Source organism: Mesoplodon densirostris, chromosome 15, assembly GCF_025265405.1.
Source record: "Mesoplodon densirostris isolate mMesDen1 chromosome 15, mMesDen1 primary haplotype, whole genome shotgun sequence".
In the NCBI taxonomy this organism is placed as follows: domain Eukaryota; kingdom Metazoa; phylum Chordata; class Mammalia; order Artiodactyla; family Ziphiidae; genus Mesoplodon; species Mesoplodon densirostris.
This window is the reverse complement of record NC_082675.1, coordinates 16,681,591-16,708,344: the sequence shown is the minus strand read 5'-3', so window position 1 is coordinate 16,708,344 and position 26,754 is coordinate 16,681,591. Positions and strand designations below refer to the sequence as shown.

At 47.6% G+C, this 26,754-nt stretch overlaps 2 protein-coding genes across 2 annotated transcripts in view; both read left to right on the top strand.

Annotated features, from left to right (window-relative positions):
* The first annotated feature begins 2,596 nt into the window (after positions 1-2,596).
* On the top strand, positions 2,597-6,848 carry RPLP0 (ribosomal protein lateral stalk subunit P0). The gene is made up of 8 exons (XM_060119795.1): positions 2,597-2,697; positions 2,945-3,045; positions 4,010-4,185; positions 4,298-4,385; positions 4,515-4,661; positions 4,755-4,940; positions 5,793-5,933; positions 6,610-6,848. Exons 2-8 carry the CDS (start codon positions 2,992-2,994, stop codon positions 6,775-6,777), a joined length of 960 nt encoding a protein of 319 aa, XP_059975778.1. The 5' UTR covers positions 2,597-2,697; positions 2,945-2,991; the 3' UTR covers positions 6,778-6,848.
* Positions 6,849-7,990: 1,142 nt separating this feature from the next.
* GCN1 (GCN1 activator of EIF2AK4) overlaps positions 7,991-26,754 on the top strand; it is a 57,341-nt gene continuing 38,577 nt past the window's right edge. Inside the window, exons 1-15 of the mRNA XM_060119751.1 lie at positions 7,991-8,031; positions 12,482-12,584; positions 15,898-15,961; positions 16,495-16,626; positions 17,113-17,225; positions 20,315-20,409; positions 20,500-20,634; positions 21,448-21,516; positions 21,646-21,754; positions 22,353-22,427; positions 22,680-22,808; positions 23,303-23,353; positions 23,634-23,732; positions 23,954-24,127; positions 25,626-25,778. Coding sequence (XP_059975734.1) covers positions 8,014-8,031; positions 12,482-12,584; positions 15,898-15,961; positions 16,495-16,626; positions 17,113-17,225; positions 20,315-20,409; positions 20,500-20,634; positions 21,448-21,516; positions 21,646-21,754; positions 22,353-22,427; positions 22,680-22,808; positions 23,303-23,353; positions 23,634-23,732; positions 23,954-24,127; positions 25,626-25,778 — 1,519 coding nt within the window. The 5' untranslated portion in view covers positions 7,991-8,013. The remainder of the gene's footprint in view (positions 8,032-12,481; positions 12,585-15,897; positions 15,962-16,494; positions 16,627-17,112; positions 17,226-20,314; positions 20,410-20,499; positions 20,635-21,447; positions 21,517-21,645; positions 21,755-22,352; positions 22,428-22,679; positions 22,809-23,302; positions 23,354-23,633; positions 23,733-23,953; positions 24,128-25,625; positions 25,779-26,754) is intronic.

Sequence of the window (26,754 nt, the reverse complement as noted above, 5' to 3'; positions counted from 1 at the left end):
TACATCGACCAGACACCACCACTCCCACGTTCCGGCACCACACCTCGGGTGTAAAACCTTCCCAGTTGAAAGTGGCTTCACTTACAGTTGAGGGTGGTTCTCGACTGCCCCCTGGTGGTCATGTCTGTATTTGCATGCTTCCTCGCTCTCATTAGAGCCAGAACTCCAGTCCTTGGCCCTTGAGAGCTTCCTGGACAGCTTTGTAACTTCACTGTTTTCCTGTTGTTTGGAATGGTCCTCCAAAAGCTGCATGTTGACTTCTAGTCTGAACCCTGACCCTTTCACAGTAAGCTCAGAAGTGAAAATCACCTTCACCCCTCACCCAAAGATAATATTTCCAGCCCACGTTGGATTTATTTCTATAAATGAACACAGTACACTTCATTGTAATTTGTTTTTTCACTCAATTATACTTTGTATTTAACCATGTCAATAAATAAATATGTGCATCATTTTTTAATGGCTTCATGGTATTCCATTATACTGATGTACTATAATTAGAGACATATTTATATTTATATCATCAGAGCCAGGATGTCCTTGGGAAGTTACTATGTGAAAATGTATATACTTGGAAAAGTGCATTTGGAGGGAAACAGCTTTAGGGTTTGGAAGGGACTGTATAGTATAGTGAGGCCCATGGGCTTTGAACTTGCTCCTAGATTTCGGTTCTGAAGCCACCACTTATCAGCTGATGGACTTGGGTGTATTATTTAACCTCTGTGAATTTTCTTATCAATAAAAGTGAAATACTAATACTGTACCTCCTTGGGGGATTGTTGCAAAGATTAACAGTGGTAATGTGCACAAAGTACTTAGCACAATGCTGAGCATGCAGTTATATCAATACATTGTCACTAAAAAGAGCTCTTAGCAGTAATGGACTCCAGCAGTTCTCTATACAGGCTCATCATCAGAGGCACCAGGAGGCTTGAAAACAACATACCAAGGTTTCTAACTTGGTCAAGTGAAAAGGGTGGAGATAGGGAGAACCCCTCCCCACTTCCGACCTAGGATCTAAGCTCATTCATTAAAAACATATTTATTTTATTCTATTTATTTGGTTGCGCCGGGTCTTAGTTGCGGCAGGCGGGCTCCTTAGTTGCATCTCCAGGGCTCCTTAGTTGTGGCATGTGTGTGGGATCTCGTTCCCTGACCAGAGATTGAACCTGGGCCCCCCACATTGGGAGCATGGAGTCTTATCCACTGTGCCACCAGGGAAGTCCCAAAAGATTTTATTTATTTATTTATTTACTTATTTATTTACTTACTTATTTTGCGGTACGCGGGCCTCTCACTGCCATGGCCTCTCGCGCTGCGGAGCACAGGCTCCAGACGCACAGGCTCAGCGGCCATGGCTCACGGGCCCAGCCGCTCCACGGCATGTGGGATCTTCCTGGACTGGGGCACGAACCCGTGTCCCCTGCATCGGCAGGCGGACTCTCAACCACTGCGCCACCAGGGAAGCCCCGAAAAGATATTTATTGATGTAGCACAATTGTTCAAATAAGTGTTGAATGAAGGTGTAATAAAATAAGTTGACATCTAGTGATTTCCTCCTATATTCCAGGAACTGTGTTGTCTTAAGACATAGCGCTCTAGAATGTGAATACTATTATCCCCATTTACCGATAAGGAAAGGGAAACAGAGGGTCAGCAAGGTGAAATCATTTCCTAAGATGACACAGCTAGCAAGTGGCAGAACAAGGATATGCATCCAAGGTTATCTGTCTGCAAACCCTGAATCCATTTATTCAACAAATATTTATTATAAGCTCACTATGTGCCAGGCACAAGGCAAAAATCTCTGCAGAGAGAGACAAACAACAACGTAACAAATAAATTATATAGTGTGTTACAAGGTGTAAGTGCTGCCAAAAAGATAGATCAGAGGAAGGGGGGAGTGGGAGTGGTTTTTGGGTAATTTTGAATAGGGCAATCAGGGTAGGCCTCCAGCAGGTGATGATATTTGAGCGAAGACTCAATGGAGGTGTGGATATCGGCAAGAAGGCTTCCAGGAAGATGTAATAGCTAGTGCAACATCATCCGGCTGGAAGGAAATGAATCAGTAGGCAAATTGGAGATTAGATTATAGGGGTGGAGGTGGGGAACAGATCATGTAGAGCCTTGTAGGCTATTTAAGTTTTAGGCTTTTTACTGAGGGGAAAATGGGGAGCCTTTAAACAGTTTTGAGCAGATGAGGAAATGATCCGACTTAGGTTTTAAAGGATTCCTTTGTTTCGATAGGGAGAAGAACAAACTGCAGAGAAGACAAGAGACCATTCTGTTTCTAAACCATGAGCAATTTTTTTTTTTTTCATGAGCAATTATTTCTCAGCTCTACGTCATACTCTTTAGTTGCGACTTGACCGGAAGAAACGTGGACTCAGCTCGCAAACTCTAGCGCCTACACGAGAGCGCCTCCAGTCCGGCAGAGGGAAGCAACTCTGAGAAAGGTCCTCCAAGACACAGCAGTGCCCTCCTTTAACTACTTCGTTTAAAGGAAGCTTCCTGTTGGTTGGAATGGCATCGATATCATCCAATGGTTGTCTGTATCAATCCGGCTCCTCCAGACAGACGTTGACCCCAGCCAATAGATGGGGGCGCTGTCCGCAGCTTCTAATTGGCTGCTTCGTTCATCTATAAAGTATGCAAACCGGGGAGAGGCCCTCCTTTTGCCAGGCGTCCTGGAGTGAGGTTCGTTCGTACCCTGCAGTCTCACCCGGGACTGGCGGCGGGGAGGATGGTTCTTTGGGGGGCCGCTTCGGGACTGCAGGGTCTGGGCCTGTTTGGCCTGGGCCGCGGCGGCGGCAAATGCACCCCGGGCCGGGCCGGGGCGGTGGGCGCCCGCGCGTGATCTGCTCCACGTGTGCCTTGGGCTTGGAGCCCTCCATGTCTTGGGGACTTGTGTCGGGGTGTCTTGAGCTCCCTTTCTTCTCTTCAGTGACATCGTCTTTAAACCCTCGTGGCAATCCCTGACGCACCGCAGTGATGCCCAGGGAAGACAGGGCGACCTGGAAGTCCAATTACTTCCTTAAGATCATCGTAAGTGCGGGGTGGGTCCCAGCCGCCCACCGTGCTGCTTCGGTCCCGGGCACTAACGGGGACAATCAGCAACCATGTGCTGAGTGCCTACTACCACATTAGGCCATTTTAGGCAAATCTCATTTAATCTTCCCAATTTCCCGAGATCCGCGCCCTTCCTCCTCCCTTTGTTGCAGGTAAACAGGCTCAGGCCCGTTAAGTGGCTCCTAGGGTGACAGCATTAAGGCCCAGGTCTGTCGGCTTCCAAATAGCGCCCATAGTACTTTTACTCCCCTGCCTCCTTGTTTGGGAAGGTCTGAGGTAATGAGTGACTCATTATAAGAGTCGAGTTGTTGCATATTCAGGTCCTATTAGGAAACTGAGCTTTTAAGTGAATGCTTTCTTTTGGATGGCCTTGAGTTGGGTCTTCCCCTGCCTAGAAATGTAACCATGCTGCTCTTCAGGCATTAGGATGCGTTGTAGTTTAGTCCATTGTATTCTTCCCCATTTATTCAGGATTTCAGACTCACAAAAAACTTAAAAGAATTGTAAAATGATCACATACCCACAACTTAGGTCCTACAAGCAATATTTTACTATATTTGCTTTATGTTGCATTTTGAATACTTTAAATCTAACCTTAGTTGGAAGGGTATTTTTTTTCTATTAACGCAGCTGATTTGGTGAAACAGAAACATGCTTCATGGTTGGGAAAAATTAAAAATGCAAGTTACAATTAAAACTTTTTGATTGAATGTAGAAACATAATTTTCACCATTCGTACTCAGCAAGCAAATCTTTGAAAATCTGGCGTTTTAACTCAGGCAGCTGGCAGTAAGAGGAATTGTCCCAGTCTCTGAGACATTTCCAAAGCATAGAAGAAAGGGAGTGAGATGGAAACCAGTTATTGTAGGATTTGGTTTCTCTTAATCTCTTCCCTCTTTTGTCCTGTGAAACGTTGCTTGTTTGTGGCTTGTTTCTGTAGCAACTTCTGGATGATTATCCGAAATGCTTCATTGTGGGAGCAGACAATGTGGGCTCCAAGCAGATGCAGCAGATCCGCATGTCTCTCCGAGGGAAGGCCGTGGTACTGATGGGCAAGAATACAATGATGCGCAAGGCCATCCGAGGGCATCTGGAAAACAACCCAGCTTTGGAGAAGTCAGTTCATCCTCCTGGGCATCTTTGTCCGCCCTTCTCAGTGTCCTCCTCCCTTTTCCTGGAGAAGAACGGTGCTGAAAAGTGACCGTCTCCCATAAACTTCTCTTTGCAGACTGTTGCCTCACATCCGGGGGAACGTGGGCTTTGTGTTCACCAAGGAGGACCTCACTGAGATCAGGGACATGCTGCTGGCCAATAAGGTAAGGGGAGAATCAGGTTGGTTGGAGAGACCTTATTAATTTTGGCTCCTTAAAAGCGACAAAACTGACTTTTCTCAGGTTGTGTCTGTGGAGAGAAGATTTCTCACTGTTTCTCATTTTTTGGTTCAGGTGCCAGCTGCCGCCCGTGCTGGTGCCATAGCCCCATGTGAAGTCACTGTGCCTGCCCAGAACACTGGTCTGGGGCCTGAGAAGACCTCCTTCTTCCAGGCTTTAGGCATCACCACTAAAATCTCCAGGGGCACCATCGAAATCCTGGTGAGTGGACCTGGCTTGCCAGTGCTAGCCGGGCTCGGTTGCTGCCGACCTGCTGGATGTCCAGTGTTAACTGCCAACTCCCTTGTTCTTCAGAGTGACGTGCAGCTGATTAAGACTGGAGACAAAGTGGGAGCCAGTGAAGCCACGTTGCTGAACATGCTGAACATCTCCCCCTTCTCCTTTGGGCTGGTCATCCAGCAGGTGTTTGACAATGGCAGCATCTACAACCCTGAAGTACTTGACATCACAGAGGAAACTCTGCATTCTCGCTTCCTGGAGGTACACACTGCCCATTCCAGGCCCTTCTTGCATTTATAGTTGAGAGTGTGTCTAGCTTCAGACTGAATCCTGGCCATGCAGCTGACTAGCAGTGTAATAACCAGGGACAGTTGTTTAATCTGTACCTCAGTTTCCTTGTCTGTAAATGGCAATAACAATATAAGATTGTTGAAGGATCTAATGAATTAATGACTGTAAAGCCTTAGAACAGTGCTGGGCACATGGTAAGGGCTGTTATTCTAGGGCGGGCGGTAAGATAGGAGATTTGGAGTAGTGTCAGTGAGTCAAAAGAGGAATGAGAAGATGAGGTAGTTAATACATCAGTGTTGCCAAGTACCCTGTCTTGGGAAGATGGACTCTTTCAGGGACTGTTATTGCTTAGCTTTTGCCACTAATACATCCTCTAGTTAACAAGTAAGGTGGTAGGAGATATAATTCCTTTTTTCTTGGGTGAACGGAACATTGCAATTATACATACTCTTAACTCCAGTTACTTTTGGAAATCTCACTAGTGAATGAAATTCACATCTGGAACTAATTTAATGTTTTTCTCTCTTGGAATGCAGTGGTTATGTTAATAGTTTATATTTTCACAAGATGGTGGCTTTTGAAGTAAGTGCCACCATCATGGTATAGGGAACGCCCATGTTGAGAATAACAGCAAAAAGCATTTATAAATTACTGGGTCTGAATTTCCCTGCCAGAAGCATTTGGTGTGAGGTGAAGTGTCCTGTGTGAGACGTATACTAATCTAGCAAGTCTTGTTTGCTGTCGAGCTTTGCTTGGACTCAACAGCAAAGACATCACACCTGAAGTGTGATTTTTTTTCTTTTTTTTCCCTTCCTTCCACAGGGTGTCCGCAATGTTGCCAGCATATGTCTGCAGATTGGTTACCCAACTGTTGCATCCGTACCCCATTCTATCATCAGTGGGTACAAGCGGGTCCTGGCTTTGTCTGTGGAAACTGATTACACCTTCCCACTTGCTGAAAAGGTAAAAAAAAATCTACCAGGACCACAGCAGACCTGACAGTTACTAGCAGGAGAATAAATAGCTGCCTGTTGAGTTAGTGTTTTTATAATAGTGTTTTATGTAGCAGATACATTTTTAAGAGTATAGATACCCTAGGGGGACTGGTTCCAGGGCTCCCCACGGACACCAAATCCATGGGTGCTCAAGTCCCTTGTATAAAGTGGTGTTATGTTAAATAACACTTCTAGGTTACTTACAATACCTAATACAATGTGAATGCTATGTAAATGGTTGTAAATACAATGTAACTGCAATGTAAATAATTGCCCCCGTGCAGAAAATTCAGGTTTTGCTTTTCGGAAATTTTTTCTTTTTTTTGATCAGCAGTTGGTTCAATCTGTGAATGTGAAACCTCTGGATACAGAGGGCCAACTGTGTACGTGAGGTTGGGAGGCAGGGGAGGCATGTCTGCGACTTTAGAAATTACAAGAGACTTAAAGGGGTTAGTTAACAGGTAGGAGCTGGGCCTAAGATCACCAGGCTATACCCAAGCCGTCCTGTCTGGTCACTTCCAGAGGAGGATTTCACTGATACGGAAATTGGTCCTTAAAACTAGAGCTCTGCAGAGGCTGAAGGGTTGTGGGTAGTAGTGGGTGTAGATGACTATTTTGACCATGAACTTTCCCCCTTGCTTTAGGTCAAGGCCTTCTTGGCTGATCCATCTGCATTTGTGGCTGCTGCCCCCGTGGCAGCTGCCAGCACTGCTGCTCCTGCTGCTGCTACCGCTGCAGCCCCAGCCAAGGTTGAAGCAAAGGAAGAGTCGGAGGAGTCGGACGAGGACATGGGATTTGGTCTCTTTGACTAATCACCAAAAAGCAGCCAACTCAGCTGGCTTTATTTGTGAAACAAGGAAATAAAGGCTTACTTCTCTTACAAGTCTCTGGATTTCTCATTTTGTGCATTTTGAGGTTATAGTTCTGTGTGCTAGAAATTAAAGCCATGGTAAAATCATAGAGCTTTATTTGGAGTTGACATTTGGTGTCCTCTTTGTAAGTGAAGTACTGCTCTCCTAGTATCCTGTACTTTTTGTGGACCCAGCTTTAACTATTCTTATTAAATGGAATTGATTCCATGACCATCAGGCCACTATCCTGGGTCACTCCAAGATACTTTGAGTAGGGTGTCATATTGAGATAAGCACTGGATGAGTGCTGCCAGGGTTTTTCAAACTGGGTGGTGATGTGATTAATGATGAGTTTAGTGGTGACTGTTATTTAAGGAGATAGAACAGCTGATGCTGTAGGTGTTGTGAATCTTAGGTTTCACTTACCGATTTGCACTGGGTCACCCGGTAATGTGCTAGTTGTAACCAGGACTCAAAAGTTTGAAAGCCGTTGCTGACAGGGACGACAACTGAGCTGTGCAGACCGTATTTGAACTAGTTACAGAGTTGGCAGGCCTGCATGCTGAATAAAACTTAAAGCAACTCCGGACCATGAGGCCCACTACCCGCAGCCTCCCACCCTGTGGCCTTGTCTTAAGGAGCTGTCCCCGGGCAGGCTCTTCTCTCAGCTCCAGAGTCCTCCCCTGACTGCCAGGTATACCCCTGTTTTTAAACCCTCACATTGTCCACCGCTGGGGTACAAACTCTTAATAGGATAAGACACGAGTTGGCTGCCTGCCTTTTAGCGAGCTCAGTTCCTGTCATCAAGGGAACTCCTCTAGGAAGTATCTAGGACACGCTTCTGTAAAATGGTCTTCACGCAGGAGAGGCTTACACGGAGGTGTCTGGGGCGGACCTGCGCACTCGTGGGTCGATGGCTGCAGGGCGGTCTCGCCGCGTTACAAACCCTCAGGGACCCTCGTCTCCCACTAGGCCGGGCTGAGAAAAGCCCTGGAAAGGAGGCCTTGATAGTCCCCGGCGCTCACCCCGGTACCCAGTCCAGTTGCCCGCCTCGAAGCCCAGGCTGCCGCGGCCGCCATCCCGCCTGGGGGCGCCAGGCCCCGGGCCCCAATGGCATCCCGGCCTCGCTCTGCGGTGTGGGCCCGCGCTGTGACCCGGAAGCGCTCCGGAAGCGGTTCCGGAGTCAGCGCCGGCAGGATGGCGGCGGACACGCAGGTGAGGCGGGCGGTTGCGAGGCCAACGCGGCCGGCGACTGGGCGCGGACGGCGGCGGTCGGGCCGGACCGCTAGTGCCGCTGGCGTAGGGGGCCGGGGGACGGCGGCTGCGGAGGGCGCGGCCCAGGTGCCGCTTTGGGCCGGTCCCTCCCGGACCCGGCTTCGTCCCGGCTCCCGGCCCGGGTGGCGCGGACCGGCCGCGGGCTCGAGGAATCAGGGACTCCGGCCTCGGCGGCTGGAACCCGTCGGGCCCTCCCCGATTCCGGAGTTGCCGAAGTTCCCCTTTCAGGGAGTCTCTGCTCCATTTCTCCGAAGCCCTCCAGCAGTGAGCCCCGGCCAACGCCAACTCCCTCTTAAACTTTGTATTCAGCAAATATTTCTCAAGCACCTACTATGTGCAGGGATTTATAGCATATTCTTTGGATTCATACAGATCTGAGTTGGAGTCTTGGTCAGTTTCAGTTTCTCTGAGACGCTGGGCAAGTTTCTTAACCCTGCCAATTCTCAGTCTTTTCATCCATAAAATGGGGCTAAACTGGTACCTGTCGTGTAGGGTTGTTGTGAGGAGCCAGTGAAATAAAGTAGGACTCCATATATGTTGATGGGATGTTATTAGATGCAGCGTTAGATAAAAGAACTGTCACAATTCAGGAAGAGTCTTGTCACCCTGAGTGTTATCACCTGTGAAGTACCTCATAGTTAAGGGAAGACCTTTTTCCTCCACCCCATCCTCCTTTTAGCCGTGTTTTAGGGTGAAAAGACGATATTATGGGAGAAGGAAATGGGTCTCTAAAGGACAGCGTGGCTCACTTGGGTATCGGGGTGAGGAGATTTTAATTGATTTTGATAGGGAGGCCCTGAGGCCAGAGAGTGATTCCTTAAGCTGAGCATTCAAAAGATGCGAATTTTGAGTTTCCTGTGCAAGGGAGGGTCTGGTAATTTTTTTTTTTAATATTTATTTATTTAGGCGGCGCCGGGTTTTAGTTTCGGCATGGGGACTTCTTAGTTGCGGCTCGCATGTGGGGACCTAGTTCCCGACCAGGGAACGAACCCGGGCCCGCTGCATTGGGAGCGCAGTCTTACCCACTGGACCACCAGGGAAGTCCCAGGGGCTGGTAATTTGTTCCAAGTTTGTTATAGTGAATGCTGTAAAGAAAAGCATAGTCTCTTGGGTATTTTGAAAAGGATTGGGAGAATACACGCTGTGTAACATTAAAACTCAAATGCAAAAAAAAAAATTTCTCCAGTGCTGTGTTGTTCAGTATGGTAGTCAGCTAATTAATAGCCAAGCGACTAATTAAGTTAGTTAAAATTAAATGAAATTAAAAATTCAGTTCTTCGGTTGCACTAGCCCCATTTCAGTGCACCAGTTGCCATATGTGGCTGGTGACTACTGCATTGTACAGTGCAAAAGAACATTTCCATCAACACAGAAAGTTCTACTGGACGGTGCTCCTCTAGAGAGAAACCTGTGAACATTTAAGCTCTTTGCATCTGATCTCACCAGCAAATGACTTCTCTGAAGGATCTTCCTCAGTTTTATTCTGACAGGATCCCAAGTGGGTAACATTCATTTTCTGATTAAGAAAAAGAGCCTTGAACCTGAAACGCTCTTTCATCTTTGGGGGAGAAACTATAGCCAGGAATTTAATATTAGCATGGAAAAACAGCTATGTGAGAATTTTAGGTAGAGGGTGGATTATATATATGCATCTATTTTTGCTATCTCCTCCAACCTCACTAAAACTAGTAAAGAGTTGGGGAAAAAAATGAGAATTGGGAGAATGGGAAGCAGACAATAGCAGCAAACTTTTGGAAGCTAGAAAGTGATAAGCGGTAAAGGATTCAGCAGACCCAAGGGAAATGAATCCTAAGCCAAGTTAGGAAAGCTGAGAACCAACCTGATTTACGTTGCAGAATCTCTGACAGCTGGGAATTGGTGGTATCAGCTAACCTCTGGAAGTGAGGGTGAGTGGGGAGGGGCTAAGTTAGGAGGATTGGTTGAAAGCCCTTTTCAGATGCAGTCAGAGCCCCAGCTTTCTTTCTCCATCTTGGCAAAAGCCTGGAAGTTTTCTCTCTGGAGAAAACTTGTTTTGTGTAAAACAGGGCCACACAAAAGTGTGGGAGGTCCAATATCCACGGAAATCATCAACAAAATAATTCAGCATACTTTCTGTGAACTGAAGCATGTGTTTTCAGATCAAAAATGCTCAGTACAATGGTTGGAAACAGACTCACAACAAAGCACATTAATGTGAAATTTTAGAACCTTGGACTCAAAAAGAAGATCTTAGAAACTTCCAGGGGGGGAAAATCAGGTCTCAGACGAAGGATCAAGAACCAGAATGGCGTTGGGTTTCCCAACAGTACTGAAAGCTAGAACTCAGTGAAGAAAGGTCTTCAGTATTCTAGGAAAACTTCAACCTAGAATTCTGTACCCAGACAAACTTCAGGTAGGAGGCCAAAACATTTTCAAACTTGCAAGGACTTCACGAGATGGAGGATGTACTTTACCCATACACAAGAAAGAGTACATTTTCAGGGTGATAGAGTCCCAGCTGTAGGAGATCACCCACCAAATTGGGGCAGGTCGGAAAGCACTGGGAGAGGCTTCTTCAGGAAGGTGGAATTTGGTAGAATACCTGGTCTGCCTAAATGTACTGAGATTTAGACAAGTGGCAGAAAGTTTGGGATTGAATTATTAATTAGAACAGATAAAACAAGGCAAACTGAGGTGAGGAGGGAATGGGCATTGGGAGCCGTTATTTAACTCCAGGGTTAATTTTTAAAAAGCTGTGCAAGAGAGTAAACAGTTTATTAAATGGAAATTGAATACCATTTGCATATAATGTAAACACTGAATTACTGGGCTAACCCATATTATGAAACAAAGGAATTGTGTCAGGGATATGGAGAGGGTCTCTGGTGGAGTTGAAGAGGGAGAGAGGTCTTTGGTAGAAAGGCAGAAGTAGCAGCACAAGCAAATTATTTAGAGATATGGCAATAACTACCGAAATAATCAGCCAATATTGGTGAAAGAGATTGTCCTTGTGTGTGAGGGCATGCGCCTGATTTTTAGAGCAAACCTCCCAGAACTTTTTGACTCTTTAATTATATACGTGAATGACTATAAAAACAAGAGACAATATTAAAACACATTATTTGTGTAGAAGACAGTTTTGGACATGATTTTATTCATTGCTAATAGAATTATAGCAGGGATTTATCTGTAAGAAGAACTCAGTATTATTTTCTCTCTCTATGCACCCTTGAGTCTTATTCTACTAATAAGGCCTGTCCGTGAAATACCCTCAAAAGAAAAAGAGGATGGGTGTTACCCACTTGGGTCTTATTATGCCCTGCTCAACTGCTCATGTATCCACAACCTGCCTGCTTTGTAGCCTGTAGAATATTGTTCAGGAGCAGATTTTCAGGAATATTTGCAAACCGCCCCTCTTTCTAGGTCTCATGCTTATGTCCTTGTGCAGGGGATGCAGTTGTGGTAACATGGATGGTGGTTGAAAGCTAAGGACTTGTTAGCATCAGTTTTTAGACCTGTTGGTTTCAGGTTTAGTTTCAGAAATGCAGGTGCTGTGGCCCACAAGTCCAGTCTGAGCAGTGGCTTCCTCTCTGGGAGTTGGTTTCTTCATCACCTGTGAAATGGGGATATGGTGCCTGTCTGGAAGGCTTGCTGGTAGTAGTAGCTGATTTTGTGCTTGGGATGAGAGGTAGAGGCTCTACATACACTATCTCATTTAGTCTCCGTTTAACAGTCATGAGGTAGTTGCTGTTACCTGCATTGTATAGATGGGGAATCTGAGAGTCAAGGAAATGATACAATTTGACTGAGTTTCCACAGCTGGTAGGAGGCAGCGCTGGGATTCAATTTCTTGACCTTTTACCCGCTAGCCAGGTGTGTTTATGACTTGCTAGGATACTCCTCCTTATGGGAGTTTTACAAGAGATAATATAAAGGGAACATACCCGGCATTTAGTAGGCCCTCCCTAGATTTTGCATAGTTTGAAAGGGATATTTTCTGTCCTGAGGTCTTTGCCTTTGACCTTGCCTCTTTTTGTCCAAGTTTAAATGAGGTATACTGAGTGGCTGACTGGTTGGGTTAAAAGCAGTACATCTCACTCAACTGGGGGTGATTGTGTCCCCCAGGAGATGTTTGACAATGTCTGGAAACAGTTGGGGTTGCCGCAGCTGTGGTGGGAGGATGGGGTGCTGCTACTGGTGTCCATTGGGTAGAGGCTGCTCAAAATCCTACGATGTATAAAGGCAGCCCCCAAAGTCAGGAGTGTGGAGGTTGAGAAACCCCGGGTTAGAGAGAGCTTCACTGAGTTCTGCACCTCCCACAGCTCTCTCTCTCTGTCTCCCCCCACCCCTGCCCCGCAATGTTTTGTAGTTTGACTGCTGAAATTTTTCTCTGTGGGCTTGGTCTTCACAGGTTTCTGAGACACTAAAGCGTTTTGCAGGGAAGGTGACAACAGCCAGTGTGAAGGAACGGAGAGAAATCCTCAGTGAGCTGGGGAAATGTGTTGCTGGAAAAGGTATTTGTTTTCATTTCGTTGATTTCATTTCAAACTAAACTGGGTTCTCTGTTTAGAACCATGGCCTTCTTTTCCCCTCACAGCAACTTCTGTCTTCACTGTCTGTATTTGCTTGTTATAATCTGCACGGAAACAGTTGGGTTGGTGGAGAGTTTATCTTTCTAGGCGCCAAACCTTTTTACCAGTTTTAACCATTTTCATTGGAAATAGTTCTAAAAGATACCAACAATCTTTCTTAAGTGATATATTGGATGGAAAAACATTTTCTTTATGACCGGGGGCACCATTTTTCCCAGTCAGTGTTCCGTGAAAACAAGCAAGATGTTATCAAGTGATTGGCTAGTAAAGGATTCCAAGATCATGTAAGTCTGTGAGATGTCACATTTTCTTTCTTTTATTTTTTAACTTATTTTATTTATTTTTGGCTGTGTTGGGTCATCGTTGCCACGCGCGGGCTTTCTCTAGTTGCGGCTAGTGGGGGCTACTCTTCGTTGTGGTGCGTGGGCTTCTCATTGCGGTGGCTTCTTTTGTCGTGGAGCACGGGCTTCAGTAGTTGTGGCTCGTGGGCTCTAGAGCGCAGGCTCAGTAGTTGCTCCGCGGCATGTGGGATCTTCCCGGACTAGGGCTCGAACTCTTGTCCCCTGCATTGGCAGGCGGATTCTTAACCACTGCGCCACCAGGGAAGCCCAGATGTCACATTTTAATCCAGTGCTTCCTTGAACCTCTTTTTTGCCAGAAACCTGTTTAGGGTCTGGGCAGCACATTTTGGGAAATGCTGAGCACATGTAGTTACCCTGATTCTGTACTATAACCCGAGGGCTCTTGCTGCAAATTATGGGGTATGCATAAGACTAGTGTGCCTTCAACCAATAAATGCTCATTAGTTTTTGAGTTTCCTTTTGGTGTGTTTTTACTATACAGCATTGGTTCTCAGAATGTGGTCCCTAGACCAGCAGTATCAGCATCACCTCAAAACTTGTGTGAGATACAAATTCTCAGCTCCACCCCAGAGACTCATATTCACCAAAACCCTGCAGGTGGAACCCAGCGTCTGTGTTTTAACAAGCCTGTGTTCGCTGCAGTTTGAGAACCATGGCGGTATAGAATTGGGTCTCCGTTTCTGTCAGCTTTCACTTGTTGTTAGGAAAAAGCCTACTTCCTACCACCCTCTCAGCCCCATTCTCATTCACTGCTTCTGATCTACTGTTGCCTGGTTACATACCCACGCTTGTTAAAGTAGTGTGTAAATTAAGTAAATTGCTATTTGTGAGCTTCTGAGAGATTCTCCTGTGGATCAAAACTTTAGCATATGAGTGTTATGGCACCTTCAAAAGTCTTTCTGGTCACTTCTGAACAGAGTTCTAGTTAGAAAAGGCTGCCATGTGACAGACCCTAGCTGGACTCCCTGAACCATAATGGCTGACTCCCTGCTAAGTAACTGCTGAATACTACACTTTTCCCCATTTTGTGGAGTTAAGGAGTTCGACATGTGTGGGTGAAGTTTATGAACTACTCAGGGCCTTTTCAGGGTGATTTTACTCTTCAGTCACCCTGAAATTCTACAATTCAGGGTGAATTACGTTTGTAAAATGTTTAGTAGTCTTTGATATACAAGTTGATTGGTGGAAGTTAACCTCCCATATGAAATTGTTAATTCTCAGTTTCCTAATTTTGAGTCTAAGGAGGAGTCATTGCATAGTGATAGCTCTTCTGGCCTCTCCTTTTGTTAGGGTAGCAAGCAGGTCACCAGGTGAGTTCATCAGAGGTGATGCAGTGGTGCAAGGTGTTTTCTGCCAGGGCGAGGAGTTGAAGTCTTCCTCAGAGCTGTCGATGTGGGTGGTCGGCCTGGCTCAGCCTAGTCTGGCCCTGAGGCCTCTGATGCTCTCCTCAGTCCTGCCTCCCTGTACTTGAAGCCTGAGACTCTGAGGCAGTGTCTGCTGTGCCTGATCTTTCCAGTCACAGGCGTCTAGTTCAGAGTCAGAGGTGAAGGGCTCTGCGTTCTGGCCATGGCTCTGCCACTTACAGGCTGTGGGACCCGGTTCAGGTTACTTAACCTGTGAGCCTGTCTCCTTGGAGTGAGGCGTGAATGAGAACACATGGGGACAGTGCTTGACTCAGTGCCTGGCTATGGTCAATGCCCAGTGTCTGTTAGCTGTTATTGCTACTGTTCTCTTAGCCACAACCTGTTCCCGGCTCCAGTCGCTCTTTTCCTCCGTTACTGAGGTAGCCTCAAATCAGATGGACCAGTACCAGGCTCAGGGCCCTGGGGTAGCTGGGTGCCTGCCCCTCCTTCATTCCCCATGCTCCCATCGTTCGGGTGCCTGAAGTGTGAGGCCCTGTGCAAACGCTTTGTGGGCCTCCTGCTCTCGGTGCCTCCCACGCTGGCCAGTCTGACACTCAGCGTACATTTCCCCGTGTCAGACCCTCCCCTCTTTGTCTGCGGGCTTCAGTCTGGCATGCAGAACCTGTCACAGGTTGGCTCTCCATTATTGAGCGCTATTGTTTCACCAGTTTCTCTTTCACTCAGCTGGCGTGCTTGGTTTTCCATGCCTTGGTTTCTTCATCTTAAAAATGAGCTCAATTGCAGTACCCACCTTACAGGAATTGAGTTAATGTATATAAAATGCTTAGAGCAGGGCCTGGTGCCTCATGAGCACTGGTTAAGTGTTGGGTGTTGTTATTCCTCCTCCTCCTCATGCGCCCTGCACAGGCATTGTGCCTTCTTATCCCCGGCACTTCTGCTCATGTTGTTAACACCACTCTGCATGCAGGCCCCTCTTTCCATTTGTCCACAGCCTACTCATCTGTTAGGCCAAGCTTCCGTGCCCTTAAAATCTTCAGAAACCTCTCTGTTATAGGTGTTCTTCTCTTTTCTGATCCCTCATAGTACTTAAGTTTTGTCCTATGTTTTAAAACCAATTGTTAGAACATATATAAAGAAAAGCACACATATCATAAGTGAAGAGGTCGCTGAATTATCACAAACTAAACACAGCCATGTAACCAGCACCCGGATCAAGAAGCAGAACGTTTCCTGTACTCTAGCACCTCCACTCGACAGCATGTTAAATTTCGAGGCCACTTGTCTTGCCTTAGTTTCATTCATTTAACAGATGTCTGTCCAAGAGCCTTCCAGTGCTAGATGTTTCTTTAGAGTCCTATTTTGTCATTACTTTTTCCTGTTGGGAATTCTATCTCAAACGCCCGGGGAGTGTCTAGTGGGCAGAGATCATGTCAGCAGAATGCCTGGCTCGAGCAGATGCCCAGGAAGTAGATTTTATTTTATTAACCTCTGTGTAATCTTTGGTTTTAGATCTGCCGGAGGGAGCAGTGAAAGGCCTCTGCAAATTATTCTGCTTGACTCTGCATCGATACAGGCGAGTCCCGATCAAAGGCCCAGTGTCCAGAGCAGTTTGTGCAGAAATGTGGTATAGGGTAGTGGTTAGAGCCCAGGCTTTGGAGCCAGACTGCCTGGGTCCTGGGCAAGTTACTGAACCTCTCTGTGCCTCAGTTTCCTCATCTGCAGAACAGGGATGATGCTTTTATCTACCTCATAGGTGGTTGTCAGTAAGAGTCAAGTTCTTGGAACGTTGCTTGCCACGTTGAGTGCTCAGTCTCTACGCTGGCACCGGTCATGTGTGTAAAAGCACTTGGCCTAGTTTGAGGCCTAAAGGAAGTGTTCCCTAAAGGTAGATGTTTGCTTACAGCCTTAAGGCTCATTTGCCCTTATTAGATGCTTCCAGAACTCTCAGATGAGGTAGATTTATCCAGTTACTTCCTAATCCCATCATCTATGACCCACTGGAATACAGTGCGGTCTAATTTTCCTGAGAAAGACCAGGCTTGGCCTAAGCCCCCCACCCCTGCCCCGAGTCCACATGTTCACCTTCCCCTTCTTTCCTCCTCCTAGAGATGCAGCCTCACGCAGGGCTCTGCAGGCAGCAATCCAGCAGTTGGCTGAGGCCCAGCCAGAAGCCACTGCTAAGAACCTTCTGCACTCTCTGCAGTCTTCAGGCATTGGCTCCAAAGCAGGTGTCCCCAGGTAAGAGGTAAAGGTGGTGGCCCACTGGGGGTTGGTGGAGTCCTACTCGTGAGAAGCCTGTGCAGATGAGCAGGCGCGAACACGCCTGCCCCTTTCCCCTTTGCAACTCTGAGGGGCGCCAGCAGTCTGCCTTCTGAATGGACGGAGAAGCCGAGATGTCAGGCCCAGCGGAGAAACCACTTTCCTGAGGAACAGGGTTGGGAAACCAGTGGAAGTAAGGCCATTTTAAGGAGAAACCAAATGCCCACTAGGCACTGGATGGAGGAAACCATCCTTTTGATTTATAGTTGTGAGTTGAGTGCTAAGAGGTGGGAGTTTGGCACTCCTTGTCCTGAGTTGTCACAGATGATTTGTGGGGAACAAGTTTCCAGTTCCGGTTAGGTCAGTGGAGGGTCTTGCATAGCAGGCAGGGCCTTGCGGTGAGCATTCGTCCTCAAGATGGAGGCTGCTGCTCTGACCTCATCCCCGCCTCCCCTCCCCTTTCAGTAAGAGCAGTGGCTCGGCTGCCTTGCTGGCCCTGTCCTGGACCTGCCTACTGGTGCGCATTGTCTTTCCCTCGAGAGCCAAGCGGCAGGGAGACATCTGGAACAAACTGGTAGGTTCCCCGGGTCTTTGCAGGCGTGCCAGTCAGCTCTCTGCACAGAGTTGGGACATGTTTAAGCACCTTCTCTGGCCAGCGCTCTTAGTGCTGGGTGACCAGGCACTTTGAGTTACCCTGAGGTGTGTGACTTTGGTGGATGGGCATGAGTGCAGCATAATAACATTTGTCTATTTATCAAATATCTTTGAGCTTTCCTGGGTCAGGCATGGCACTAGGCCCTGGGAATACAGTGATGAGCAAGAGAAACGTGGTCCCTGCCTTCATGGCATGTGTGGAAGACGTGACAGGCCAGAATGGGGAAGACAGGCAGAAAACAAGTAACCCAGAAAATACCAATTCTCTCCTCCCGTTCTATGCCTGCTCCTTGCACATTCCCTGTCTTGCCTTTCAGCATGCCTGCTAACCGTTGGGAGATTCTTTTGAATGCCTAGACATGCTTAGTGGAGGGCAAGAGGGATGGTCTTACGGTTTAACAAAAAAGGAGTCTGAGGATCTTGGTATGGATTTGACTCTTGGCCATGAGATTTGGCCAGATACCTAATTTCAGAGCCCATTTCCCATTGCTGCAAAAATGGGGAAAAGTACCACTCACCCATCCACCTCAAAGAGTTGCCATGAAGATGGGCTCAGAAGAGGTGTGAAAGGGCAGTAGAAACTTACAGAGGGCTGTGCAGGTAAATGAGGAGTGAGCATCCCTGCCTGGCACAGCCAGCTCGTAAGACTTATTGAGGCCTCATCCCTGGAAGCTTATCCAGCATACTTCTGGGGATGACCATAGATTGGCCATCAGCAGTTGATGGAAGGATAAGAACACTGAAACCTCACAGCTAGTGGATATGCTGGAAAACCACCTTCAGAGTGTGGGTTCCATTGTTACCAAAAGGCCTTCTTGTAAGATGGTTTATCATGGGCTCCCTCACTAGCACGTCTCCAATGAATTCTTATAACCGTTATCCAAGGTAAGTCAGTGTGGGTTAGTGAGCGGGAGGGGTCAACCCCGGAGTGTTGTGTTTATGGGACAGGATGCGTCAGGAGCTTGAAACCGTGGTGGTTTTTTCTGTGTCTTGAATCTGGGTTTTTCCTTTGCTCGTTGCTGATGTTGACTGTACACATAGGAGTAGTTCATTCAGTCCCTTAAGTATTTGTTGAGGGCCCTCTGCGTGTCAGGTGCTGTTCGAGCAGCTGAGGCTGAAACGGGACAGGTGAGAGGACCTTACTTTCTCATAGCTTTCAGTCGTGGGGAGAGGGTGGACGCAAACAAGTCCACATATAAATGACAAGGTGTAGAGTCGTGCAGCAGAAAAGCAGGCAGGAGGATAGAGAGAGTGGGTGGACGGTAATGGTGGGAGGAAGGCCTTTGGAGGAGGTACCATTTGAGCAGGGACCTGAAGGATATGAAAGAAAAAACCATGCCCAGATTAAGGGTTAGAACGTTCCAGGAAGAAAGAACAGCAATATAGTTCTGAATGTGATATCAGCAAGCTTAAAAAGCTATTTTAATAATATTTTTTTTTTTTTTTTTTTTTTTTTTTTTTGCTGTACGCGGGCCTCTCACTGCTGTGGCCTCTCCCGCCGCGGAGCACAGGCTCCGGACACACAGGCCCCGCGGCCATGGCTCGCGGGCCCAGCCGCTCCGCGGCACGTGGGATCCTCCGGGATCGGGGCACGAACCCGCGTCCCCTGCATCGGCAGGCGGACTCTCAACCACTGCGCCACCAGGGAGGCCCATAATAATAATTTTTTAAAAAACGGTTCAGGGCTTCCCTGGTGACGCAGTGGTTGAGAGTCCGCCTGCCGATGCAGGGGACACGGGTTCGTGCCCCGGTCTGGGAAGACCCCACATGCCGCGGAGCGGCTGGGCCCATGAGCCATGGCCGCTGAGCCTGCGCGTCTGGAGCCTGTGCTGTGCAACGGGAGAGGCCACAACAGTGAGAGGCCTGCGTACCGCAAAAATAAAAAAAATAAAAAATAAATAAAAAACCGGTTCAGCATTCAACAGGTGTAGAATGATATACCAGTTTCCTTCCCACCCCTACCCTAGCCATCTTGGTCCCCCTCTATTACTAGTTTCTTATGTAGTAGAGGTATTCTCTGTGTATATGACTAAATAGACCTTTTTATACAAGTGGTAGCATACATACAAACTTTTTTCCTTCGCCTTGTGTTTTTTTCCTTAACTGGATTTAGATTTGTTCCAGAGTATTATATAGAGTTTCTCATTCTTTATGACTGTTTACTAATCCTTTGAGTGGATGTACCACGGTATATATATAACTAGTTCCCTGTTTATGACCACTTATGTTGTTAACAGTCTTTTGTTATAAAAAATTGTTGCCATGAATAACTTTGTACATCTGCCATTTTGTACACATGCAAACGGAATTTGGCAGACTTCTTAAGCATGCCTTTTTTCTCAGGGTGGCAGTCCACACTGCTCACCGGTGACCTTGGGTGTTTGTGCTACATACAGTCTCTGTGAGGCTTTTTAATTGAGCACCTATTAGGTGCTTCACTCTGAGTTGGATAGTGGGCCCCCCCCGCAGGCAGGATCAGCATATCAGTGTTCACTTCTGTATCCACAGTGCCTAGCATAGTGTCTGCCACTTCATCAGCGTTCATTGCTTGTAGAATTAATGAAGGAATAGTCAAGGCAGATGAAGAAATATATGAAACAGAATGCTTATCCTTTTCTCACATGGCACTTAACCTTGCTGGAATTATGTATTCATTTGTGTGTTTATTTGTTTAGTATCTTTTTCTCTCTCTGGACTATGAGGTGCATGAAAGCAAGGACCGTGTCTGTCTTATTCTCCAGGTGTTTTTACTGTCTGACTCATAGTAGGTGCTCAACAAATACTTATTAACGAAATGCTTGAGTAAACAGATGTAGTTCCAGGACAGGGTTAAGTGGGGGGCGGGCAGGGGGTGGAGGGAAGAGGATCTGGCTGGAATTGAGTGGGAGAGGCCTGGCGGAGATGACCTCAGGTTCTGGCGGGCCTGACGAAGGTCCTGGGCAGGCTATGAGGGCCACGGGATCTCCGCTCCCATCTTACGTCCGGACCTGAGCCTCCCTGTCCCTGCAGGTAGAGGTGCAGTGCCTGCTCCTGCTGGAGGTGCTAGGCGGCTCCCACAAGCACGCCGTGGATGGTGCTGTGAAGAAGCTCACCAAGCTGTGGAAAGAGGTGACAGGAGGCAGCCGGGTGGCGGGCCTTTCTTCTTCCACACCACCTCCACTGCCGTCTGATACACCTGCTTTACCCGTTCCTCTTCAGAACCCGGGACTGGTGGAACAATACTTGTCAGCCATTCTCAGCCTAGAACCCAACCAGAGCTATGCAGCCATGCTGGGGCTGCTGGTGCAGTTCTGCACGAGCCACAAGGAGATGGACGTGGTCAATCGGCACAAGGCAAGTGGACTCTCTGGAGGGAAGGAGGGGGAGCTTGTTTTGCCCTGGTGGCCCCCAGCTGCTGGCCTTATCTGAAGTTTGTTGGTTTTCTTACCTGGGACCCCGGCCTTTCATGGTGATATATGAACTTTGAGGAGCTGGAAAGTTTCCCCTCCAGTTGTGGCTTGGGATGGATCCTGCCATAGTTAATGGGATGATGATTTACCTGTTCATGCAGTCATTTATTCACCCACCACTGAGCATCTGCCTTGTGCCAAGCTCTGTGCCAGGTGTTGGGGATGCAGCAGTGCGTGAGGGAGCTGTGATCCCTTCCCGGGCAGGACTGAATCTGAGGAGGCTGCCGTTAGACCTATCGTCATCTCATTATCTCTGTGAGACACGCTGCAAAGGAAAAGCGCAAGAGGCTGTGATACTCCGTGGTTGGGACTTGTCTTAGGCTGTGGGTCAGGGAACACATCTCTAATGAAGGAACTTAAAGGGTGAATAAGCATTAACAAGGTCAAGAGGGGAGGAAGGGCATTTTGGGCAGAGAAAGCAGCGTGTGGGCAGGAACGTAGAGGAGGCAAGTGCGGTTGGAGGGGCACGTGGGTGAAAGGGGGTAGCAGGTAGACCTGTGAGCCATGCCAAGGACTTGGACTTGCTCCCAGGAGCCATGGAAAGCTGTGGAAGGCTTTTAGATGGGGAATGGCGTGATCACTGGGATCTTCATGCTTGACACCGTGACATTTGGGCACCGATTGGTACTTTTTAGAAGCACTCCCACGAGAGGGATCTCAGAACGTCAGGGTCTGACCAGGTCTCTGTGTTCCCTAGAGTGCGCTGCTGGATTTTTATATGAAGAACATCTTGATGAGCAAAGTAAAGCCTCAGAAGTATCTGTTGGTGAGTGTGAGGTGGCCTTTACTCGCCTGGGCAAGCTAAGTCCCATTTTAAGTTCTGTGATTCAGAACCACCCTTTATTCTTGGTCTGTTCCCACGAAGGCTGGGCGCCTGACTCCTTTCTCTTTGTAGGATCACTGTCCCCCTCTGCTCCGATACATGTCACACTCGGAGTTTAAGGATCTGATATTGCCCACCATACAGAAGTCCTTACTGAGGAGTCCCGAGAATGTTCTTGAAAGTAGGTTCCTGCCACACAGGATGGTGGGAGGGAGGTGAAGTTGCCTGATAAGCCGGGTCCCCACTACTTGGCAGCAGGAAGTGCTCGGGGCGGGGGCAGATGTATTCACTGTTTACCTCATTGGACTCTTGGGAGAGAGATCAGGGACCCTTTTGAGAGTATGTTGAAAGTAATGGGCCCTCTTGCTGGAAGAATGCACAAAAGTATACCCACTTAAAATACTGCATACATGTTTAGAGGTCTAAGAACCTTCCGGAAACCAGGTTAAGAACCTCTGCTCTAGACAGTTTGACCTTGGTGTGGAGGTGGCACTTGAAACCACAGGATATGAGAGTTGAGTCTTTGTCTCTTTTTATCTTGGTAAGAGGTGTGGATGGAATGTTGGAGGGGCAGTTTTTTGCTGATTGGGATGGGGCAGTATACAGCTTTACAGCAGAACTGTGGGACAAAGGTGTGACCACCATGTGACCATACAGAGATGAAGAATGGTCATGTCCTATGTGTCTGCACAGCAGGCCTGAGCATTGGCTGGGGAGTCAGGCAGAAACGGGCATTTCCCCTGGAGGCCAACATGGTGCGTGCTTTCTGTCCCCCTCAGCTATCTCCAGTCTGTTGGCATCAGTGACTCTCGATCTCAGCCATTATGCCCTGGACATCGTGAAAGGACTGGCTGGTGAGTGTCCCAACCCCTCTCCAGCCCCTGGAACGGCACCTTGGGTTTTGGTTGTACTTGTCCCTGTTGTACAAAAAAGGGTAGGAGACAGCTCAGTTTAGAAATAAACTACAGTTGTGTAGTTTCTTTCCTGAGATCCTTTATAATGAGAACACAGAGCCAGGATTGAAGAGTTGGGAGCAGGGAAGACAAAGATGAGAGCCTGGCTACCCAGCTCTCGGCAGCTTCTGAGCTGCGGCTCTCCGTGTCCAGGTCAGCTGAAGTCCAACAGCCCCCGCCTGATGGATGAAGCCGTGCTGGCGCTGCAGAACCTGGTCCGCCAGTGCAGTGACTCCTCGGCGATGGAAGCCCTGGCCAGGCACCTGTTTGCTATCCTTGGAGGTGGGCAAGTCCTTCCCGGGCATGCGGATGGCCAAGGTGTGGCCTCTGGCTTTCCTTGGGCACCGGGACCTGTTGGGGGCTTGGTGCTCTGAGTTTGCTTGTGTCAAGAATGAACAGAAGCATGTGCAGATCAGTGTGGATGGGGTGATCTCAGTTTTAAGCATAGGCATTATTGTGTGCATAGGGGGAAAAGATAGAGGGAAATACACCAAAATGTTAATAATATTTTAGGTAGTGGGAACATGGGTGATTTTTAGATGTTGCTTTTATATTTTTTCTGTTTGTCACATTTTCTGCAAGAACATATTATTTATTTCTTTAGTTAGAGAAAAAAAAAAAGCCGGTACATGTGATGTTAAGCCCAGCTACACGATAGAAAGGCTGCTTCTGGAATCAGAAACTATATCTCGATGTCACACACATGACTACCTTATTCACCCCCTTGCGAAATGTGGCAGATGTGAATTTTGAATCTTTGCTATCTCTCCTCTCAGGCTCAGAAGGAAAACTAACTATTGTAGCCCAGAAGATGAGCGTCCTCTCAGGTACAGGATTCCTCCAGGGTAGTAGGAAGCGTAGTGGTAGGCGAGGCGTAATGTAACCGTTGGGTAAGGCGAGTCCGTTGGATCTCGACACCTCTGACAGTCTGGGACACCCCGGCCTGGCTTCTGTAAAAGGCAGGACATCTGATGGGGGATCGAGAGGGCGTCAGTCACGGCCAGAGGAGAGGCACGGCTGCTGGGGAGGTGGGCAGCGACAGGAAGACTGGTGTGTTGGCAGGTTTGTGCTGATGAGGGGCTGAGCAGGGGATCCCCTGCCTTCCAGGGATCGGGAGCGTCAGTCATCACGTGGTGTCCGGGCCTTCCAGCCAAGTTCTGAGTGGGACCGTGGCTGAGCTGTTCATCCCCTTCCTCCAACAAGAAGGTAATCGTGCACCACGGTGAGGGTGCAGCCTGGACCCATCCTTGACCCCCAGTTTTCACAGTTGGAGCCTGCCATGAACCCCTTCTGCAGGCCCTGCTTCCTCTCCCTGAAGCATCACTGCTTCCTCTCCCTTTACTCCTACTTGCTTTCGCATGCACCTGGCAGTGATGTGACGTGGGTCTAAGACATAGGGCTAACTGGACTTCTGCTTCTTGCCCTAGTTCACGAAGGCACCTTGGTGCACGCCACCTCTGTCCTGGCTCTCTGGTGTAACCGGTTCACCACAGAAGTGCCCAAGAAGCTCACTGAATGGTTCAAGAAAGCCTTCAGCCTTAAAACCTCCACCTCTGCAGTGAGGCACGCCTATCTGCAGTGCATGTTGGTCTGCTTCCGAGGTGAGATGCTTCCCTCACAGAGGTGATCGAGGTGATCTTCAGGGCGTCATCACCGTTCCAGGCTTTCCCTTTCGGTCCAGCTTTTTTCGCATCATTTCCTCCTGAGCCACTGGGAGCATCTAGCTTAGTCATCCATAAAGCCTAGAATCAGAGCCCAGTCTCCACAACAGATTCTGGCTTCTTTCTCCTCCTTATCAGACCTTCAGAATACAAAGCTTTATTCAGAGAGGACCCACAACCAAAACCTGTCACTCCGTTTTCTGAAATCATGGAGAAATGATTCTGATAAGACTGATTTATAAGGTGTAAATTATATAATCTTTACACTGGACCTATTAGAAACAACCACTGCCCTCGCTTCAGTGCTAGCAAACCTGTCATTTGGGCATGAGCATCTACCTCCTTCCCAAGCACAGCGAGGGGAAACTTCAAATCTGTAGGAGCTTGATCCCCAAGGTAAAAATCTCTAATACTAATGTCCACCTCTGAGATGGGCTCATATTTCACTTAAGGTTTAAACTTACGATGACTGGGTTTAAAAAAATGTTTAAGAGACTCCAGAGCTACCCCTAGAGAGGTGACCCCCTTCTCTACAGTGTCTGTACTTGTGTATCAGTTTGCAGTTTTGCTGCACTGATTGAACTTGATTTTAGATTGAGTTCTAAATAGCCAAGTCTTGGTTTAACCTAGTCTCTTTAGCTTGAGCTAGTTCTGCTTGATACTTTAAAAACAAACATAAAATAAACCTTTAAAATACACATTTCTTGGATTCAAATCCATGGCATCATCCAAATGAAATACTTGTTTCACTGTGAAATACTCTACATACCAATTTAGTAATTAAGAAAACATGGGTTGGGACTTCCCTGGTGGTTCAGTGGTTAAGACGCCATGCTCCCAATGCAGGGGGCCAGGATTCGATCCCTGGTTGAGGAACTAAGATCCCACATACTACAACTAAGCCCGTGCACCGCAACGAAGACCCAGTCCAGCCTAAATACATACATACATACATACATACATACACACATACATACATGGATTTAGCTATAGTTTTAGTAGGTTTCTACTTTTTCTTTTTTTTGAACAGAGTTTAATTCATAGGTCAGCAGATTAGTTCTGGTTTTCGGATTTGGGTCCGGAGGTTGTCTGGTGTGGGATAAGAGCCCCAGAGAGAAATCAGTCAACTTGAGGTTTGCCCTGGCTCTCCCTCAGCCAGCTGTGTGGCCTTGGGCAACTCACTTCACCTCTCTTGGTCTGTTTCCTTATCCATCAAGTGAATACCTGGACTATTGGATTAGTAAGGACCCTTCTAGCTCTAGCTTTATGGTTGTAGAGTTTGATTTAAGTCCTAGATTCTAATTCCACTTATTTGAGAGATTTGAAAGGTAACTGAAGGGCGTTAGCCATTCAGAGATGGGTGAATAACTCCTTTCTCAAGTAATCTTGCCTCCTTGCGATTGGGGTGTTCTGTAAGATGCTGGTCCTATCTCCACAGGTGACACACTGTTGCAGGCCCTGGACTTGTTGCCCTTGCTCATCCAGACAGTGGAGAAGGCAGCCTCCCAAAGCACTCAGGTTCCCGTAGTCACCGAAGGGGTCGCTGCTGCCTTGCTGCTCTCAAAGCTTTCGATGGCTGACTCACAGGCTGGTAAGAGTCCAGAGATGTCCAGGATGCTAGCAGACAAGGGCCTCTTTCAGAGTCCTTGGGAGGAGTGCCTTGATATTTAGGATTTTACAGGATTAGCTTGGCCACTTACCACACTGGGCAGCCGTAAGGCCACTTGTCACCTGCAGGGATGGATTTTATCTACAAGCCCCTGTCCTGGAGCATTGGAGCAACAGGGCAAAGGAGGACAGTGACAGAGTCCCCTGGCTGCACTCCCGCTGCACAGTGCAACGCTGAGGCTCATCCCTGCAGATGATAAGTGGGACGTTGTTTTTAATTGGTTATACATTTGTAGGGTATAACATTAAAAGCTTCCCCTAAGCCATCCTGTCTTCCAGCCACTAAGTTTCCCTCCTTGGATAGTATTAACCAGTTTCGTGTCTAGAGATGGTCCATGTGTAATTGCCGAAATACGCTGGGTAACATACTATACATGCCATATTGCGGACTGAACACATCTTGGAAAAGATTCCAAAAGCTTTCCTTTTTTTGTGGCTACGTGGTATTCTGTGCTTGTTTAGTCTACATCCTACTCTGCATGGGGACATAGCTGAACGTATTCCTGTGGTTAGAAATGGAGTTCAGCTCTTCTCATATATCTTATTGTGTGCCATCTGACTATATGCCAAGGCACTGGGCTACTTCTGTGGTGGGGAGGCAGAACATGACCCTGTTTCAGCAAATTTTAAGCTGCTTTACTGAGAGAGAGGATATGCAAAAGTTGTCTGTCGTTTAAGGCAAAATGTGGCATAAGAGCAGTTTTGAAGGAGGGATTTCTTTTAGTTTAGGGGTTGGGTTTCAGGAAAATCTTCATGAAGGAGGGAGCATTCGAACTAGGGCCCTGAGGGCTAGAAGGGTTTTCACTAGCTGGCCCAGTGTGAGTTCAAACAAGGGAAGAGCGGGGAAAGCACCGCATGTGGACCTCAAGTAGTTCAGCCTGACACCTGGAACAGCTGGG

Excerpts from the sequence above, each read along its gene's own strand:
- RPLP0 (XM_060119795.1), top strand. The coding sequence starts at position 2,992 with ATGCCCAGGGAAGACAGGGCGACCTGGAAGTCCAATTACTTCCTTAAG. Across the intron at positions 4,386-4,514 it reads ACATGCTGCTGGCCAATAAG|GTGCCAGCTGCCGCCCGTGC; the intron begins GTAAGGGGAGAA and ends TTTTTGGTTCAG. Across the intron at positions 4,662-4,754 it reads GGGGCACCATCGAAATCCTG|AGTGACGTGCAGCTGATTAA; the intron begins GTGAGTGGACCT and ends CTTGTTCTTCAG.